The sequence below is a fragment of the Centruroides sculpturatus genome, unplaced genomic scaffold, assembly GCF_000671375.1.
Source record: "Centruroides sculpturatus isolate CEXI.00-Female unplaced genomic scaffold, Cexi_2.0 scaffold91, whole genome shotgun sequence".
In the NCBI taxonomy this organism is placed as follows: Eukaryota; Metazoa; Arthropoda; class Arachnida; order Scorpiones; family Buthidae; genus Centruroides; species Centruroides sculpturatus.
The window spans coordinates 47,245-67,823 of NW_019384299.1; the positions used below are offsets into that span (position 1 = coordinate 47,245).

At 30.7% G+C, this 20,579-nt stretch overlaps 1 protein-coding gene across 1 annotated transcript in view; it reads right to left on the minus strand.

The window, feature by feature from the left end:
* Positions 1-8,124: 8,124 nt before the first annotated feature.
* LOC111631797 (RNA-binding protein 26-like) overlaps positions 8,125-20,579 on the minus strand; it is a 95,599-nt gene continuing 83,144 nt past the window's right edge. The window contains exons 19-20 of the mRNA XM_023376142.1: positions 19,053-19,184; positions 8,125-9,093 (exon numbers count right to left, since the gene is read on the minus strand). Coding sequence (XP_023231910.1) covers positions 8,998-9,093; positions 19,053-19,184 — 228 coding nt within the window. The 3' untranslated portion in view covers positions 8,125-8,997. The remainder of the gene's footprint in view (positions 9,094-19,052; positions 19,185-20,579) is intronic.

The following is a 20,579-nucleotide window of genomic DNA, read 5'->3' on the forward strand; positions in this document are numbered from 1 at the left end:
CTGACAACAATATTTAGGATAAGATAAAATTACTTATTTTCTTTATTGTCCATTATTAATACAACACTAATACCGAAATATAGTATCCAAAAAACAGAGCATAACATACCTATTTACCTATAAAATGATAAATTTTTTAATAGTTTTGTCATTTTATACAGGCATAAATTAAAAAACATTAAGATAGGTATGTTATGCTCTGTATTTTGGACACTGTCAGTATTAGTGTTGTATTAATATTGGATAATAAAGAAAATGTAAGTTATTTTATTTCATCTTTGATATTACACCCAACAATAATATTTTTGTTTTAAAAAGTTTTTATACAATTGTTATAGGATTGTAAACTTGCCAAATAGCTTCAGGTCTGAAACACACAAACAGAGCATACAGGTGAAAATAAAGATATTTTGTTTTGACTTTTGATTAAGATTTCCTCTCTTTACTAATCAGGAACTACACCAGTATAATAAGTCCTTTTACTAAACATGGTCCAAGTAGACAATATAGAAACAAAAATGTAATAAAACAGTAAGAATGGAGGTAAAAAAAAAATTANAATAAACACTGTTAAATTGTAAACTTCAGCAGCATTTAATTTATTGCAAAAATAACAATTTTGAACAAGAATTAGAATTCTTAATTTATTGTTTAAAAATTTTACTAACTCTCAGGAAGGAATCCTAAAAGTTGCATTTGTGTTTTATAACATTGAATTTAATTTTAAATTATTAAAAAATTCAGAATATTTTCTTAATAACATTATGCAATACAGATGAGTAAAGAAATTAAAAAAGAAGTAAGAAAAAGCTGTTTGATGAGCTTGTAATTGCAAGTTGAAATTGACAGATAACCTGCATTCATCTCAAATTGATTTTTTAACATAACCTGTTGGTTATCCACACTCAATTACAGTATCATTATTTGATAAATAAAACAGAAATGAAAAAAAATTATAAAAACTGTCATTTGGAAGACATTTTTAATTTGCACTTATAGCATAGGAGGTTCCATTTTAGTTATTTTGTTTTTTTTCTATTTGTTACCTATAACAACAACAACAAATAGCTGATAAAAGTGGAATGAAAGAAACAGGGGAGAAAAGTTTGAAATTATCTTCTAACCTTTATGTGTATATGGATGTTTTTAACATCCATTTTAGAAGTACAAGATGGTATGACTTATGTGAATATTTTAGTTCTATTCTAGCAATTTTTTGCAAGATACAGTACATGCCAATGCAGGTTAGCTGCATAAATTATGGGTATCATTATTATTATTATTAATAAACACTAGTATCATGGGATTATTAACATACAAACCAAAATTATTATACTTTTACTTATTGAAAATATTAAAATAAAGGTAATTAAAATTATCTTCCTTCTTAATATTGAAATGAATCACAAACATACTTTAAACAACCTTTGAAGTGTAGTAATAAAAATTTTTTAATAAAAAACTTTTGACAAACGTTTTTGACCTTGACTAAGGTCTGCCTCAAAGAAATTCCTGACAATAAAGTATCAAGTGTGCATAAAAAAGAGGACCCCACGATATATAAGTTATTTCATAATGGGAAGGACAAGGCTGATGAATGTAGAGCCCAGGGATGTACAGAGTTCCTGTTAGGGACAACAGATTACAAAGGGATTTAGCATACATTGGGTCTGCTAAACACTCAATACAAAAAAGGTGCAAGAACATTGTCATAACATTTTGAACAAAAGGCATACCACCATCCTGTCCACTTATGCCACTGAGCCTGACATGTGAATTGATCTCTAAAAGGCCATGTTAATAAAGCAATCATTTCAAACAGATCATATTAGGGCCCTAGAGCTTTGGGAATATACAAGGCTGGCCTGACTGGCAAATGTATTAACTTTAAGGATGAAAAAAAAAACAGTCTCGTATGTATGACAATACTTTTACAAATAACTGGGGGGATCAGACATAATACCAATTAATAAAAATTAATTTAAGTATAATTATTAAATTTAGTAAGAGATGCACCTAATGCCTACCTCCAAGTCAAATTACTTAGCATTTAATTATTAATAGTAGCCCAATCTAATCCAGCAATCATTTGGCTTTAATAGTGGTAAGTTATATTCAATACATACTGATATATTAAAGCCTAATGATTGCTGGATTAGATTGGGCTATATTACTGCTACTATTAATAATTAAATGCTAAATAATTTGTATAACTTACCATTAAATGCACTGGCTTGTTCTTCAATGAAGTAAACTAAAACAACTTCCTTCATTTCACCCATAGAGGCCATGTTATTATCTGGATAGTGTTTACATAGTTGGACTGGTTTGAAGTAACGACAGAAAACTTGCAGTTGGTTAAAAAAGAAGGCAGAGATAGCCAGCCTATCAATAAGTTTCATCCAACAACATCACGTAAGTTATGTAAGAATTTGCAATCAGCTATGTTGGTGCAGTAGGACGACTAACCTCTCGTCAAGAATAATTTTGGAAAGTCCGTCTTTCATTAGACAGACTATAAATATAAAACGTAATAAAAATAATAATTATAAATGATAAAATAAACTCAAAGAAATTAAACAGAAAAGATTTTAACGTGAATGTCTGCAGTATATTTGATGTTCGAATAGGTACTCGGAGTTCAGGCATGTCCAGGGGAACAACATGGACAACATTGTTTTTTGAGCCTTATGCATTTACAGTACATAAGCTCTACAACATCCAACAACATGAATTTGAAAGTCAATCACTTAGCCCTTACTGTAGATTACTAACAGACTAACTAACATGTACTATAGTCGACAGTCAGTTACTAAATGAATCTCTGAGAAAATCAGCAGAAATTTTATCACGTTTTAAGTTGTAAGTTATTTGTCTAGTAATATCAATTAAAACATGGACAGACTTACAAAAAATGGAAAACAAAGGACAACGCACACGTATACGTGTCTTTGATGTGTCTCGAAAAATGGCATTGGATACGAGTATGTGCAGTATGCAAAAACATTTCGTGATTTTTAAAAATGCTCTTAGTAATTTTAGACAAAGGAAAAACTGTTGGATGAGGTCACAAACTGAATAATAATATTAAAAGAAAGGCCGACTAATATTTATGTGGTAACCGATTGCATGACTCAATCTCCAAAAGTACAGGGTGTACCGAAAGTTCCATCACTCGAGTTTTGAAAATTATTTCCTGACATTCTGAAAAACTGATAAAAGAGAGTTAAGCGTATGAGTTATATCATCGTTAAAATAAAATCTTGAAATCGTGTTCAGCAGAGCCACAAAAACTCTAGCACATTTTCTTAAAAATTTATACTCCCTTGATAAGTTGTAATGTATGTTAAGCGTTTTTAGAATCTATACTCAAATTACATTACATTTAACACTTAACCAGTGGCAAATATATTAAGTTTGATGAATTCTTTTTAAACTGCAGAAACCTAATATTGCATTTTCTAACATATCAAGATATTCCTAGTGTTAAAACATATTACATCTTTAGCATGATATAGACAAATTCTCTCTCTCTCTTAACTTCATCTAGTGGTCCTTAAACAAATTATTTTTTAAAAATTTGAAATATCAAATTTTTTAAAACTATGCATGTTTAATTTGGAGTTTTGCGGCTGTATTCTGCAAGATGATTGTGATCCGTTTAGGCGATATGTGCTAGTAAAGTTTCAGCTGTGTCGTGTAATTAGTTTCGTACGTTTTATTTTGTAGTTAAGTGCAAATATCTAAGGATTTATATGGGGTTTTCAATTTTTTTCATTTTATTTCTCTGTAAAACACATACATCTACAGATTCGGTTTGTGTAGATTTGACACAATCTACACAAACTGAAGCCACACACAGTTCTCTAAACTGACAAACATTGCTTAACGTCCTAGAAATTTAACAAACTGCTTCCGCTGTTTGCCTAGCTTCAGTTAATTTTTCTTTCTGCTCAACAGAATATATCTTAAAACAGGAAAATCAGTCAGCACACAGGGAAAGAACTGCCATGGTAAGTGTTAATCTCTATTAAATCTAAGATTTTTATGTTTATGTATTGTAAGTTATAAAATACAATTGCTTATAAATTTCTCTGCCAATTTACTTAAAATTCTTGGTTTTTTGTATTAAAAAATGTGAAAAATTTACTTGAATTCTACTTAACTCTCAACTGATTGCTTCTAATGGGTTATAACTACATTCCCAAATTTTTAATAGAGGTTAACATAGATCTATTAAATAGAAACTTACCTACAGTTAAAATATTCTTGACAGTAACATTCTACTAGTGTTACAATCAGGTCCTTGCATTTGTAACTGGATGATAATCTGGAAACATTTCAGTAATAGTCTGTAGAAACATCACTTCTGTATTCGACTAAAAGAACTGGAAACTCTCGGATAAATTACAGACGAAATCTCAAATAATTTAAGTAAAACAATTCAATTTTCTTCTTCAATAATTTGGTAAGTGACTCATCGACAAAAACTTATCTGTGGAAATATACATCCTCAACATCATACAAATTAATTAAGAAATAGAGAGAAATTTAAATTAAGACATAAATTTTCAAATTTTCATAAAAATTAAAAGTAAAACAAATATAAGAATAGTAAACAAAGGACAAACAATTACAAACTTAAAATTGATTTAAATTCATAAAAAAATTAACAAGAAATTAAAAGTTAATGAAAAATCTTTAATAAGAGATGTTTTAAATCAAATATTTGAACAAGATTTGGCTTTTGAGCAGATAAATTAAATTTCTTTCTAGAACTTTATAAAATCTAGTTTACATTATGCAATTTACATGAAATATTTGTCATCAAACCACAATAATTTTGTAAGCATGATATCAATTTTAAAACTTTGATTAAAAGTAACTTCCCCTCTAAATTCTCTCCAGTCTGTACACATTGAGAGAGAACTTTTTGCATCCACCTAAAGTTCGGTAAGTCGACAACTGCAAAGCCAGCTAAGGTTCTGCAAAACATGAACTCGGATCCCGGAAGTGAATTGTGTTGGTCGGATGGCCAAAGTGACCGGCCAATGCAATTTCTATTTGTCGAGCAAGAAGTTTTATGAACAAAACTAATCTGACAAATATAAATATTTTAGATTAGCATTCATCAAAAATTTATTCGTTTGAAATGCATTAATTAATATCAAATGGTTTGTTTACTGTCTGGAATGCTTCCGTAAAAAAATAAAAATTCATTTGTTCTCTGTCATTACATTCAGACGGGACGTCCACTCGGTATCAACTTACTGCTATACTAGGTATGCTATACTGCTGTATGCTAGGTATGCTATTCTGCTGTATCTTATACCACGAGGGATATAAGATCTATAAATCTTAGTAGTTTATTATGGACGATTTGAATAGTCATTTCTGTCAACCAAACTTCTTGCCAGTCAAACCCACTTGAAATAGTTTAATAAATAATGAAAACTAAACACAGTTTAGACTGTAGTTTGTTGTTGTGACATATGTACTATGAACTATGATACAAACAACATTGTTATGCAATGAAATCATGAAATAAACAACTCATCAAATACATAGTATAAACTAGATTTTAGTTAAAAATTATGTGTATAAATATTAAAGCAAACACACAATATCAAATATACTCAGCATGTACGGTACACATGCCTATGCTCATACACATAAACATACAATTAAAATCATTACACAGACATACATTCCATGCATTTCTGGTTTTACCTGGATATACTCCCTTACAGAATCTTTAACTTTGGTACCTGATTAGTATTAATTACAACTCTGCCAAACCTGTCATTTCTTCTCTTTTCCGAATACTCCATTTTACAACTCCCTTTTCCTCCCAAAAACTGTAAGTGTGAATCCTCTGAGTAGAAGAGGCAGTTTTAAACTTTCTGACGGGTGGAGATGAGTGACAATCTGCACTTACCATCTTCTATTCTCAGTATCATATTAATGAGACTAGACAGTTTGGGTTACTAAATAATAATAGAAATTCATTTCTGTTATGAAATATAGAAATGAATTTCTATTAATTTTCTATTACCAATTGATAAGATTACTGAAAGTTACCGAAGTATTCACTTCGGTAACCTTATCAATTGATTCTCATACTTATTATGGAATATACAATTTTCTTCATTTTTATTATATACACAATAGAGAAGAAAACCCAATTGAAGTTAAATAAATTTTATTTTTATATTATTATTATATATGTTTATTACTTTAAAAAATAATAATTAACCTATTTCCTACCAATCTCCTCAGTAATATAACTAATGTTTCTGATCACCATTAGTGATTAAATTACGTATCGTTCTACTCTGTTACCTTTAAACATCAATTTGAACCATTCAAATTTTTGAAAAATATAACTTTCTCAGCAACCTTCTATAAATGGCTGAGAAATTAAGGCATCAGACTACTACTACGAGGACTATAAATGAATCCAGACAAGTTGAAAAAAGCCAGGAGATGACCTGTCCCAGATATTCCAGGCCCCATTTCTCATTGTGGGTTTGGTTAAAGGCAATCTTAGTGCCCAGTATGAAAAAAGAATAATAATTAAGTTTACAATGCAAAGAAATTTATGTTTTGCATATGATTTATTATTTTTTTATGCTATTTATTCATATATTTTTCAAATTGTTTAAAATATTTTTTACATTTGAATTGATGTTTAAAGATAAATGAATAGAATAATTTGTAACCTGATAATGGTCACTAAAGCTGATCGGAAATGTTAATCCATTTACTAAGAATTATTATTGCTAGAGAATTATTCATTATTATTATAAAAATTTTCATTAGGTTAACATTGATGAAAATTCAACGCAAAGTGACATGCAACAGAGAAAAATTTAAACATGGGATATATTAATATACTATGTTAATTAATAATGTATTTTTTCATACATAATCGGTTATCTGAAAAATCAATTTTCCAAACAACCCCAGTCCCCAATTGATTCAGACACTCTACTGTAATTTAGAACATGTAAGACTGCTTTGTTACTTTTAATGTAATAAATTATCTTAATATGGTAATTTAAAAATATTTATTCATTTATAAATCAGTATACTAAAATAGCACTCTTAAAATCTAATTCAGCTATTATGATTTCAAAGAGAACACACTAAAAGTTAAAGATACACTAGCAGTTTTCAATGGCAATGAAAAATGTTTCTGTAGCATTTTCATTTTAAAATCATATACAACGATGAAAATCTATTTAAAAACTAGCATTTAGAAGTAATATTCAATTATATTAGTCTTAATATCATATGCCTAAATCCCCTTCTTGGCTAATTTCGTTAAATGTTGCAACAATATTTCGGTAAGTGCATGGTTCCACGCACACAAAACAAAAGAGAAAGAAATTATTGATCGACCTTTCTTAGATCTGAATTTGAATATAAATAACTCTTTCTTTATTGAAAACTGCTAGCATGATGTTAGCCTAATGGCAAGGTTTATCTGAAAGTAAAAACTGCATTAAAAATAAAATCTTTATATAGCTACTCCATGATTTGTGTAAGGCTGGATTTCTGTGCAACTTTAAATCAAATTTTACACAAGTTAAAATTTTCTTACACAATTACAACTACGAGTTCTAACACAAAATTATTATTATTTATCCAATTTATTTTATCCTATGTGCAGATAAAATTTTGTAAATTTTCACGCATGTAAGATAATATGAGAGTAGTCTTTGAAATATATAAAAAGAAGATTATGAAGTGCCATTACAAACATCTTATAATGGAAAAATTAATATGAAAAGTGTAAAATAGATGGCATAATGGTATTGTTAGTGTATTGATTAAAGCACAGGAAGTATAAAACTAAATGATAAATGGTCTTTTTTTTTGTTTCTTAAGTTTGCAATATCCAACAAAGTTTTACACAAGTTAGGGATAGCTGTATTGTCATCTGCAAATAATATTCAAATTAAAAACATTAAAATTAAACTTAAATTAATATATTAAAATAAGTTGTTGATACGATTCGGCCAACTCTTTAAACAACAATTTTTTTTTGTTTTGATGTATTTTTTTTATTTTGATAATATTTATTAAATTCGATGTGCTTAAACTTATTTTCATTTTGTTATTTTACTTTTTTTTGCTGTCATTTAAATTTTTTTTATTATTATTCTTTCATATAAATTGCTTTTTTTATTTTACTTTGTTTTCTTTACTCTTTTCTTTTTTTATTTTTCTTTTCTTTTTTTTTAATAGATTTGCTTCTATCGAAAAGCATTAAGTGTCATAATTGTATTTTATCGGAGGAGAATGCATTACATTCGTAACGATACTTTCATTATTATATTAACGCTAAATTTACACAAACTGTAGATTTTTACACTGTTCATTGAAAATTTCTCATTCAATTTTAGGAGAACTTATCCATAAACATTCTTACAATCATTTCGGTGAATTATCGAAATTACATTTTCAAAATATAAATCTAATATACTACTTTCAAAGTAATTTATCATCAGAAATTTTTCCGAGTGTGATTAAATATCATATGCTTCCTTTTAACAATGAGAAAAGTAACATTACAATTGTTAGAATATCATTGTATTTTTTTTGTCAATTATATGAAAGATGAATAATGTATGACAACAATGGTTCACCAAAATACATAGATTCCATTAGTGAAAATCATCAGTGAGAAGTCACTTTAAGTCACTCCATATTACTGTATTTATGATAACATATATCTTAAGACACCTTATGATACAGTACAATGAAAATTTTTCACAAAATTATACAGCTCAATCAATGGTGCTCTAAAATAGTAAGACATTTGTATGGCAGCATTAGTTTAACTACTATAGCAAAATGTACCATATAAAACTTTTAAAACAAATAAAGATGAGGAAAAAAAATCAAACTAAATTTATTGTTTCATTCTGTACAATTAGGTAGATGACCAGTTTTCAACTTGACTTTGTTGCTCGAACAGTTTAATCCGGGTCATCGTCTCCACGATCTCGCCTCGCTGTCTTCTTCTTCTTCGTCATCTCCCAACAGCAGATCCTCTTCTCCTTCATCTAACAAAGACTGCTGATTCTACAAAATATCACATTTTTTATGGTAAAAAATATATTTGTTAAAAATTTTAAATAATTGTATATTTCAAATATTAATATGTTCAACTGAAACAGAATCTTTTATTTAACTATTAAATCAAAATAATTTTTTTTAATATTAAGAATTTGTCTTACAAGTGCCTAACCCAACCTAATAAATGCTTCTTAGTACCTGAAGAGCAGAAAGAGTTTAAATAAGAAAAAGAGGAGAATAAATTTGCATTAATCAAATAAAGGTTTATAAACAAATGTTTTCTTCTATCTAAATATACAAAAAAATTCTAATAATAATTTTTTAAAATATACGCATAATTTAAATTATTTCTTATGTAATCTTCATCTAAATATACAGAAAAACTGAAGTTTTGGAGTGTTTTAAATTTAGTTTTAAAGGATTTTTATTTTGTTGAATGAGACATTCTTAGCATCTTTTTTGATTTTTTGATTATCACTTTTCTCACTCCCATCACACCAGAAATGCTGAAAGAAACTTAAAATATCAATGTCTAAAAATGTGCCAAAAAGACTAATATGACTGTCTTCGTTTCAACAGATAACTACAAAAAAGGAAAAACTATTGACTATGAAGAAACTAATTGATAAATTTTTCTATGTTGAAAAGATGAAAAAATTGAAATGTTGGTTTTAACATTTTTATAATTTTACATATAATAAACAATGTATAACATGAATGACTAAGTCAAATCATCATCAGCTACCATGTTTACTTAAAGATTGTTACTTGTATACAAAAAAGTATATAAATTTATCAGTATTTTCTGAGATCTCTAGCAAAGTGAAAAGTGAAACTTTGTTAGAGATCCCAGAAAATATTGAAATATTCTTCATAAGCCACAAAGATTATATTTAATTTTATCTACTATCCAACGTTGGTGGTTTATCACTTTTAGTACTTATGAGCAACTTTTTCAAAATTTGAAATAATTTACAAACATACCATTATAAAAATCATAATGAGCATATTTAATACATTCTATAATATTCTAATCTTCCTTAGTAGAAAAAATATTAGGTATTAAGTTAATAATGGCACTCTTTATTTGCAATCCAGATTATGGAATAGATATCAAAAACTCATTCACTAGTAACTCAATAATGAAACAACTAAACTAAAGAAAACTATTTTAAGCAAAAATAATAAAGAATATACAAAAATACTGCAAGTCCTCACTTCACATAATTCTGTTATAATATTGCTGATGAAAATTATAAGTACATTTGTAATCATTTACAATTATTGTTGTGGAATTTTCTTTATAAACAGTAAAAATGATTCTATGAGGTGGAAAATAAATGCTGGTGGTTGCAAACACAATCCAATTAAAATAATATTAATCAAATCCATTTTTTTAAAATATGATTAATGTAATTTGTATTCATTATACTTTCATCTTTTACCAAATTATGTGAACCTATACTCACATTAACAATACTTAAGACATCATTTAATGTCAAAGAAGACAAATTTGCTGTTTGCAATCACCATTTTAAATTTATGAAGCACTCTACAGTTCTAATCTCCTACTGTTTGTAAATTGTAAGGACCATTGCCTACTGCTTGGTAGTAAGCAATGGTCCTTACAATTTTCTCTTTGCAAACCCATGCAAATTTGCCCATCTCCAGTAATGAGGAGTTAGCATTTTTCTCCATATCACCAACCACCACTGCAACCACCATAATCTGCTGATTTCCAACATTGTGTAAATATTTATCTTACTTGTTTTCATTAATTTTTCTTAAATATGGTATATATACCTGACATTTCTTTCAATTTTTCACATTATGAGAGTTTTAGATCTTTACTTATCAGGTTGTATAGTTGAAATTTTGACATTTCAAATTTTCCAGAAACATCTGAAAAAAATATCCTAGAATATTTGATGTGAGTATATAAGTAGCATAACCAAAGATTGTTTCATTACATATTTCATTGGAAATAGATATATCAGCAATGTCTGACAATGTGAAACTTTCAAAAGAACATGTTTTATGCTGTCACTCTATCACTTCAAAAGTGGCCACAATACAATAAAGGCTCATGATCTCATCTGCAAAGCATTTGTTAAATCTGTCATGGGTGTACAAAGGTCAACGAGCAATTGCAAATGTTAAAGGGCCAATAGTGCAGAAGGTGACAATGATCTGCATTTTTTGACATTGTCACAATGGAGCTGCTTCCAACCAACATCACTGTTACAAAAGAATTCTACTGTGAACAACTGGATCATTCAAATACCAAGATCAAAGATCATCATCCAAAAATTGAAGAGTCAAATACTGCCACAGCATCATACCAGCAACAAAGAACAAAGATAACCTTAGAAATGTAGGCCGGTCTGGGCTGGGTTCTGCCTCATCAACCTTAAAGCCCAGACTTGGCACCAACTGACTACCATCTGTTTTGTGCTCTACATACCATACTGCCAATATACAGTTCAGTGACAATACTTGGTACTTAAGACCTTCTTCAGAGAAACCCTCCAGTTATTCTATTCCACAAAACTAAAAGGTTGGAGCAAAGGAGACAAGATGTGGTTGATATTGATGTGATTACCTACAAGTAGGGTTTCTCATTTCCTGGTGTTTTGCTTGTCCCAGGATTTCGGGAAAAAAGTGAACTGTTTCCCCAGATCCCAGGAAATCCCGGGATAGAATTAATTATTTTTAAGATATACAGTCAACCCCCCTATAACACTTATTAATATGTAAACATAACCCCTATAACACTGTTGATAATTCCTTTTATATGAATTCCATGTTGTACGAGTCACTTAGATGTTACAAATACAAGGTCTGTTCAAAAAGTATCGGACCTTATTTTTTTCCGCGTAAACCAATGATGCGAGAGAGGCCTCCTTCGGTGGAGTTGTGGAGGGGAGACCTTATTTTTTTCCGCGTAAACCAATGATGCGAGAGAGGCCTCCTTCGGTGGAGTTGTGGAGGGGACAGTCATGCACAGCCCTAAATTTTTTCCCGCCTGCAGAAAGCATCAGTCGTTGGCAATTGGTCTATGAGTGAGAGAAAAAGGACATAAGAAGGAAAAGAAGAAAAATAGTAAGGACTATTGAGAAAAATGAAAAAGAACAAATCAAAAAAGAATATAATAAGGCCCTAAAGAAGTACAAAAGGGAAATCAACAGACAAAGGAACTTAGCATGGAAAAAATTTTGCGGACAAATTAGTAAAAAAGACCCATGGTCGATTCCATATAATATAGTTTTCAAAAGAAGGAATAAAACTCATATTCCGGATTTATTGGTTAATGATATCAGCATAACAGAAAATATTCATGAAATTCTGGAATTTCACTTTCCAGACGATGATAAAACAAGAGACTTACAATATCACAAGGAAATAAGGGAACAAGCGACGCAAAACTCATCCAACGAAATGGATAGACCTTTCACTTTTAGAGAAGTACAGAGGGCTATACATACATTGGCTAACAAGAAGATGCCAGGGATCGACCAAATCACGGCGGAAACAATCAAACAAATCTATAATCATATTCCAATTGCGTTGGTCCACCTTTATAATGAATGCTTAAGATTGGAGCACTTCCCTACAGCTTGGAAGCATGCTAATATTAAGTTTATACCTAAAATTGATAATCCTATTGAACCAAAGCATTACCGTCCCATAAGTCTTTTGCCGGTGCTCGGCAAAGTATTGGATGGATTGTTAATCAACAGAGTTAACTGGCACCAGTTTAAGAATAATCAAATGAATAATAGACAGTTCGGCTTTAAAAAAGGAAAATCAACGATAGACGCAGCACTGAAAGTTAAAGAGTTCGTGGTATCGGCATGGAAGAAAGACCAGCACGCTCTTCTCATTAAAATAGACTTTAAAAAAGCGTTTGATAATTTGTGGTGGCCAGGAATACTTACTAGACTAAACGAGATTAAATGTCCACGAAATATTAAAAACATTATACAACATTACTTGGAAGACAGAGAAGTGGGCTACCACACGAATACTTTGGAAGTGATAAAGAAAGTGAACAGAGGATGCCCGCAGGGCTCGAGGAGCGGACCGGGATTATGGAATCTCGCTTTCGATGGCCTGCTTAACAATATCCCGGAAAAGGAAGATATTAGATTACAAGCTTTTGCGGATGACGTAATATTAATGGTCGCAAATAAGAATTGTAACCGATTGAGGGATGAGGCAAATGAAGTCCTCAATACTATTAACAACTGGAGTATAAAAAATTATCAACCAATTAATCACGAAAAATGTGAAACTGTGGTTTGTACAAGAAGAAATAAAAGAGATCATTTAAAAAAAGCAGTTGGAATAAAAATAAATGGAAAGAGCATTAAAAATGTACAGCAAATGAAATACCTTGGTATTGTTTTCGACAGAAGCTTAAATTGGAAAACTCACATTCTCGAAGCATATAAGAAAGTCATGGAGAGAGTGAACCTTATTCATCATTTAAGCCGCAACACATGGGGGATGAACGAAAAAAATACAAAAATGATATATAAAAGTGCTATAGAACCGGCAATCTTATATGGGGTTCAAGTCTGGGGTGAAGCGGTTGGAAAGGTGCACAATAGGAGGAAACTTTTATCTGTTCAGAGAGGAGCAGCTATAAGAATTTGCAAATCGTACAGAACGGCGCCCACGGACGCATTGCTCGTGCTAGCAAATCTAAAACCTATACATTGGGTTGCGACAGACATTATGTGGGAAAACAATCTGAAAGAAAAATATTTAAATACTAAATCAAACAAAGACATAGAAACTGACATCAAGAATGGTTTTCTCCCTAACAACATACAGTTAATTGAAAAAATCAAAGAAAATGGTACTGAAGAAATAGACAAAACAACAACTATTATGGACCCTGCAGAAACAGATACATATATGGTAGAAATAGAACATCAGGAGAACCACAGGAAAAAAGACCACATAAAAATTTATACTGATGGCTCGCGTACTGAAGAAGGAGTTGGATGTGGCATAATAATTTTAGATAAAAATGATAAAACTAGCTATCAGGCATCAATCAAAATGGCAGAATACTGCACTACTATGCAGTCAGAGATGTTTGCCATATACAAAGCGCTTAAATTCATAAACGAAAACAAGAAATATAAGGATGACCAAATAAAAATCTTCACAGATAGCAGAGCAACACTGCAAATCATTAAAAATAAACTTAAAAAAGATAAACTATCTAACGATTTAATCAATTTATCGGAAATTATTCATAAAAAACATAAGCTTACTTTTCAATGGATACCAGGACATAGAGGTTTTGAATACAATGAAAAAGCAGACAAATTGGCAAAAAGAGCCACTAATCACGACTCAAATGTTATTTACCAAAAAATACCTATTAAAGGACTGCAAAATACTATAAGGAATATAACTAACGACCTATGGCAGAGGGAATGGACTTCCTCCAATACGGGAAGACATTGTTATGGTTTCTTTCCCTCAATACTAGAAAGGAAAGCCAACAAACATTTCAGAACTTCTTTTGGAATCACACAGTGCTTAACAGCTCATGGGAATTTTAAAAGTTACCTCTATAGATTTCATAAAACAGACAATAAAAACTGTGATATTGATAAACAACAAGAAGATAATGTTTACCATTTCTTGTACGACTGCTCAAAATATATGGTAGAAAGAGAAAAATTCCTTCATAGCTGTCTGAAAGCAGGGTATAACTGGCCTCCAAAAGATAGTGAATTAGTTAAAGATAAATCACTCTTTGAAGCTATGGAAAATTATATTATGAAGACTAAAACCCTGGTTACAATTTCAAAGCACTATAGGATGGCAGAAAGTGTACACAATGATGAAGAAGAAGATAATGACATAACAGATTTTTCACAACATAGTGATGAAGACGATAGCTTCAGTGAGTAAACAAGACTTTTGTGTGCTCATTGGAGAGATGGCATGTTTTTTTTTCATACTATTCATCTTGTCATTCACCATGTAAATATTGTAATTAACATTTTATTTAATTTTACTTAATTTCTTTTGTAAAGGTGTTTTTGACCTGTCGAGCTGACAGGACAGTTGCTTTTGCGTGAACACCTCAAATTTTTTCTGGAATGAATAGGATATGGAAACCTAATGTCGGGACCTTGAATTGTACTTTTGATACTGCTGTATCTGTCTTGTAACTTTTTGTTTTGTTTTAATAAACGCCGATGAGAGGCGCTCTCTGGGTCCCATGCCTTCTTTCAAACTTTCCTATCTTCCTTTCTTTTCACACTTCACATCTCATGCTTTCTCTTCTTTCCTACTTCTACAGGGTTAAGTCCGTCGCTTAAAAGACGGACAGCTCTCTTCTATTCTTTTAAACATGGGCCTATGAGTGAGGTCATGTAGTGCGCTCTCGTCGGATTCCACTAAGCTGGAAAATGACTGAACAACGTGAGCAGCGATATTACATCAAATTTTGCCAAAAACCTTGGCGATACCCAAGCGTAAACCATTCGCAAGATTCAGCAGGCTTTCGGGGACGATCCTCGAGGCCAAAAAAAGCGCGGCAGGTCCGCAGCAATATCAAAGGTCATGTTGACAGTTTTTTCGACTCTCGTGGGGTGGTGTGTCGTGAGTACGCACCACAAGGCCAAACCATCGCAAAGGAGTACTACCAGGAGGTCCTTCGTCGTCTTTCCGATACAGTGCGACGCAAACGACCGGATCTGTGGTCGATCAAAACTTGGCAGCTCCATCGTGATAACGCATCCGCCCATTCTGCGCATCTGATTCGGGCTTTCGTCGCCAAACACAATACTCCTGTGGTTCGTCACGCTCCGTACTCTCTCCACATGGCTCCGTGTGACCTTTGGCTATTTCTCAAGCTGAAAATGCCGCTAAAAGGAACCCAAATTTAGTCGAGAGAAAACATCATGCGAAATGCGACGGACCGGCTGATAACCATTCCAAAAGATGCGTTCCAGCAGTGTTTCCAGCAATGGCAGGAACGCTGGGAGAAGTGTATACATTACCAAGGAGACTACTTTGAAGGAGATTAGGGTTTTGTACCTCAAAGTCAATAAATTTATTTTTGCCGACCAAAGGTCCGATACTTTTTGAACAGACCTTGTACATGTGCTGGGCTGTGAACGGCTCACATATTTGTAAAATCTAAGTGACTCGTACAACATGGTATCCATATAAAACGGAATTATCAACAGTGTTATAGGGGGATTGACTGTACAAAATATCAGGATACAAATACAAAACAGGATTTTGTGTGTGTGTGTGTGTGTGTTCAAAATCGAGCTCCTCGATTTCTCGTGATTTCGATAGGTTAATCTGTTTCTAGTCCAGTTTTTTGTGGTCATCTGGATAGAACTTGTGATTGTGACTTTTCTGATACCAAATTTGATAATATGGACCCAATATTTTTGGAAATATGAAAACATAAAGTTCACGTTTTTTCGGACCGATTTTTCGTAATCTCTACGACCGTTTTTCCGGAATTGTGAACGGTGGAGGACAATACATCGAACGGTGAGTTAGATCTCCAATTTTTGTGCATTTGGTCCACCCGTTTTTCAGTTTTTGGATTTTTTCGTTTGACATTCGGCCTCATTTCGTTTGAACCGAAACGACCTCTTATTAAGATCGTTTCGGTTCCTAAGTCTATCACTAAAGATGATCTTGAAAAACACATTTGTGAACAAAATTATTTGGCGCTATGTGTTGAAAAAGATGAATTTCCAGATCATGTTAGAGTTAAATATGCATTAAAACAAAAAAACAGTGAATATCTTTCATGGATCATTGAGGTCACTCCAAGTATCAGAGAACGATTACTTAGGGAGGGAAAGATGTACATCAAGTGGAGTAGTTGTCCGGTGTTTGAATACATTCCAGTTAGACAGTGCTTCAAGTGTCTAGCTTTCGGACATTTTGCAAAGGAATGCCCGTCCCCAAAACGTGTCTGCAGTCATTGCCAAGGTGATCACTTGTTTAAGGACTGTATAGATTCAGTATCTTTACCACGTTGCACCAATTGTGTAAAAGAAAAACGTGAACAATTCCATCACAACGCTATGGACAAAGAATGCCCTAGTTATATAAGAGTTAAAAACCAATATTTACAGAAAGTCACATGTAAGGACTAATCTATGTATACTGTTTTTTCTGAACATACAGATCTATTTTGTATTTTACTCTTGTTAACGAGTCTAGCTTTCATGTTAGGCTTCTGCCAATTGGTACAGTATATAATGAGCTTTGTTTATAACTAATGCAGTATTCTAAAGTATTGCGTTATACTGTACATTCTGGTCTCTTCTCACGTACCTCATGTTTGTTTTGTATCGTATTGTCTATTTTTATGTATTTGATTTCATTGTGTTTCGGGAAATACTGTAATTTTCTCTTGTATCCCATTAACTGTGTCATCAGGTAATGCCAAACGCGGGGCCTGGTCTTGTACTTATTTTTGGTACAATAAAACATAATGAATGAATGAATGAATGAATGTACAAAATATCTTCAAACCAAATGATATAATTATTTTTCATTTTTTAAAGTAATTTAATACATTCTGCAACCTCCAAAATCATATTAACAATGCTGTGTAAGATATATATAAAAAATTACGTTTGAATTACGTAGAAATTTTCACAAATAGAAAAAATTTATTAAGGTTTGCAACCTCCAAAATCATATTAACAATGCTGTGTAAGATATATATTAAAAATTACCTTTGAAAACAACAACAACAACAACAACAAAATGCTTTGAATTGAATTGAAATTTAAAAAAAAATGAACTTAGATCAAACTTCTAACTTAAAAAGGTAATTTTCATTTTTTAAATAAAACATAATACAAAATATTATTGTAAATTTTTATAATAAGATTTTAAAAAGCAAAGATGGTCAATACTCCAATCACTCAATCTAATTCTTATTTTAGTAATGAAAAGTCCTGCTACTGAGAATGCCCTTTCTGATTCAATTGATGTGAATGGAATCGTGTTTAATGCATTTAAGAGAAGACAGATGTTATGTAGCCTGGAAGATTTCTAGTTTGTTTTCGAAATTGTAGTACTTCTTTTGCTCTCTAATATTCTTCATTTGTCTACTTCGGCTGCTTTAATAGAAACATCAAGCTTATAGCCTGATAATTTGGCAGTTTGTTTGTCTTTAATAATCAGGTTTATGAAGAAAAACTTTATACTCGCAGATTTTATACTCGTTTGTATCCTTGCCCAATTTGACAACCAGACATTATGCAGTTATTGAAGCTACTGGGCATGGTTAAAAATTAAGACAGCATAAGCACAATTATTCCAGATATTACAGGTTCTGACAAGTAAAGAATTTTCAGAGTCCTACCACAAATAAACTACATATTGATTATTGACCATTTATGACATAATGAGTAAAAATTATAAAAAAACTAATAAGAAGGTTTAAAATTAATAAATACAAATGTATTCTGACAGTTTATGAGTTAATTATACTTTCTATTTGCAAATTTCCTCAACCTTAATACAAAATAAGAAAAAAGTGAACTTTTAAGAAATTTGCAGGATTTCCTGGGATGAGAAGAATTTCCCGGGTTAAAAAAACAACCAGGATCTCGCTTGAGAAACCCTACCTACAAGACTAAACTATAATCATTATAATCATTGAGTTAACTGTCAATAAAGTTTTTTCAAAATGCCTACATTTCACCTTTAAACCCAATAGAAGTTTGGTTATATTTTTGTAACCAGAAATATGCCATAGGAACTTAATTCTTATTTATATTACATGACCTATGGTAAAACTGATCACATTATACATCATTTTGCTTAATGTCACAATTTCCAAGAATTTACTAGTAACATTAAAGAAAACTTGCTATAATCATTTAAGGAAATTTGTCTCAAAATAGCAATCAAGCATAAAGAATAATAAGTTTATATATACTTACATCATCATCAACAGCTAAATCATCATCAAGACCCTCTAATTCAGAGGTTGCATTGCTAGGATTGGCTGACAATTCCTTGTACCATGCAAAAGTTAATACTCTGTCATTGAACTTTGATCCATGAGAAATAGCCTGTAATATTAAAAAAGTAGTACACATTATTTAATTTATGCACTTAAAATAGATTTATAATTACAAATAATCAAGAAACAGATCTTTTCAAAAAAACGGTAAATAAGAAACTGTTTTAGTTGAGTTCAACATAAATAACTTTAAATAAAGAAATATTAATTAAAGTAAAAAATAAACTATGTTTTACATTAATAACATCCCAAATGCTTTCAAGTCCACCTTCACTTTTGTGAAAGATTTTTCTTGATCATGATTCTGTAGACTCAAAAACATTTGAAATATTGATAATAATAAAGTAAGCTCTTATAAAACAGTTTTTTGTTTACATAAATTTCATAAAAAATAATAAAGAGGTAAGTTAAAATGTTAGATATTTCTAGTTACCTTATCAAAAAGGTTTTACTTGTTAATTCCTTTTTAACTATTACAATGTTTATATAAATTCTAAATTTATCTATTACTTCTGTTTTTTAAACACAGATGTATATACAAGTACAACACATTATAACATAAAATTTTGCATTTGAATTATTGCTTAGTGGTAGATAAAAGCAAAAAAAGTTACTATTTGCCAGTACTAATATCATAGAAATTTATTTAATTCAAAAATTGGTACATCTTTTGTTAACAAAAGTTAAGAATTTCAAAATGAAAATATGTTTTTGTTTCTAAATTAAAATCACATTGTTATTTTCAAATAAAAAAATTGTAATTTTTACTATTGTTTTTAAATTTTTTAAAATTAACGTCACTATTCTTTAAAATTCTTGAATGATTTCTTTTATTAATCAAGAAAATATTCAACTAGGTTTTCTTTAGAAGTCTCTCAAATTAAAAAAAAATGTTTTGGAATTATTTTATACTTTCATTCTTTTAACAAAAAATAAAAAACAGGAATTCATAGCAGCTTCAAGTATATACATGAGCATTCTGTAATTTTGGATTAACCATGTTTCCTCAATCTAATTCTTATTTTAGTGCATTTAAGAGAACACACTGCTATTTGGACTTTTCTGGTCTTAAAAATTGGGCACAAAGTTGATTTAATGTAGTCTTGTTTGCTTTTCTCTCTACTTCACAATTCACATATTATGTCATTGTATAGCCATGGCATATATCATCTTTCGGAATGCAGAATGAAGAAAACTGTAAGGTAAGCCAAGGAAAGATGCTATAGCTAAAGAATACAATGTAATATACAAGAATCTACCCATCATTAAACTTAAAAAAATCTTGCAGGATAATTGTGAGACATTCACTTAACTATGCTTCAGAAAACACCAGATCTTTACTTGCATAGCAATAAGCAACTGAAATTTCAAAATTTTCTATCTTTCATAAGTGACATCTTTCCCAGACATACAGGTGAGATGCCAGTGGTACTGGAGGAAGATG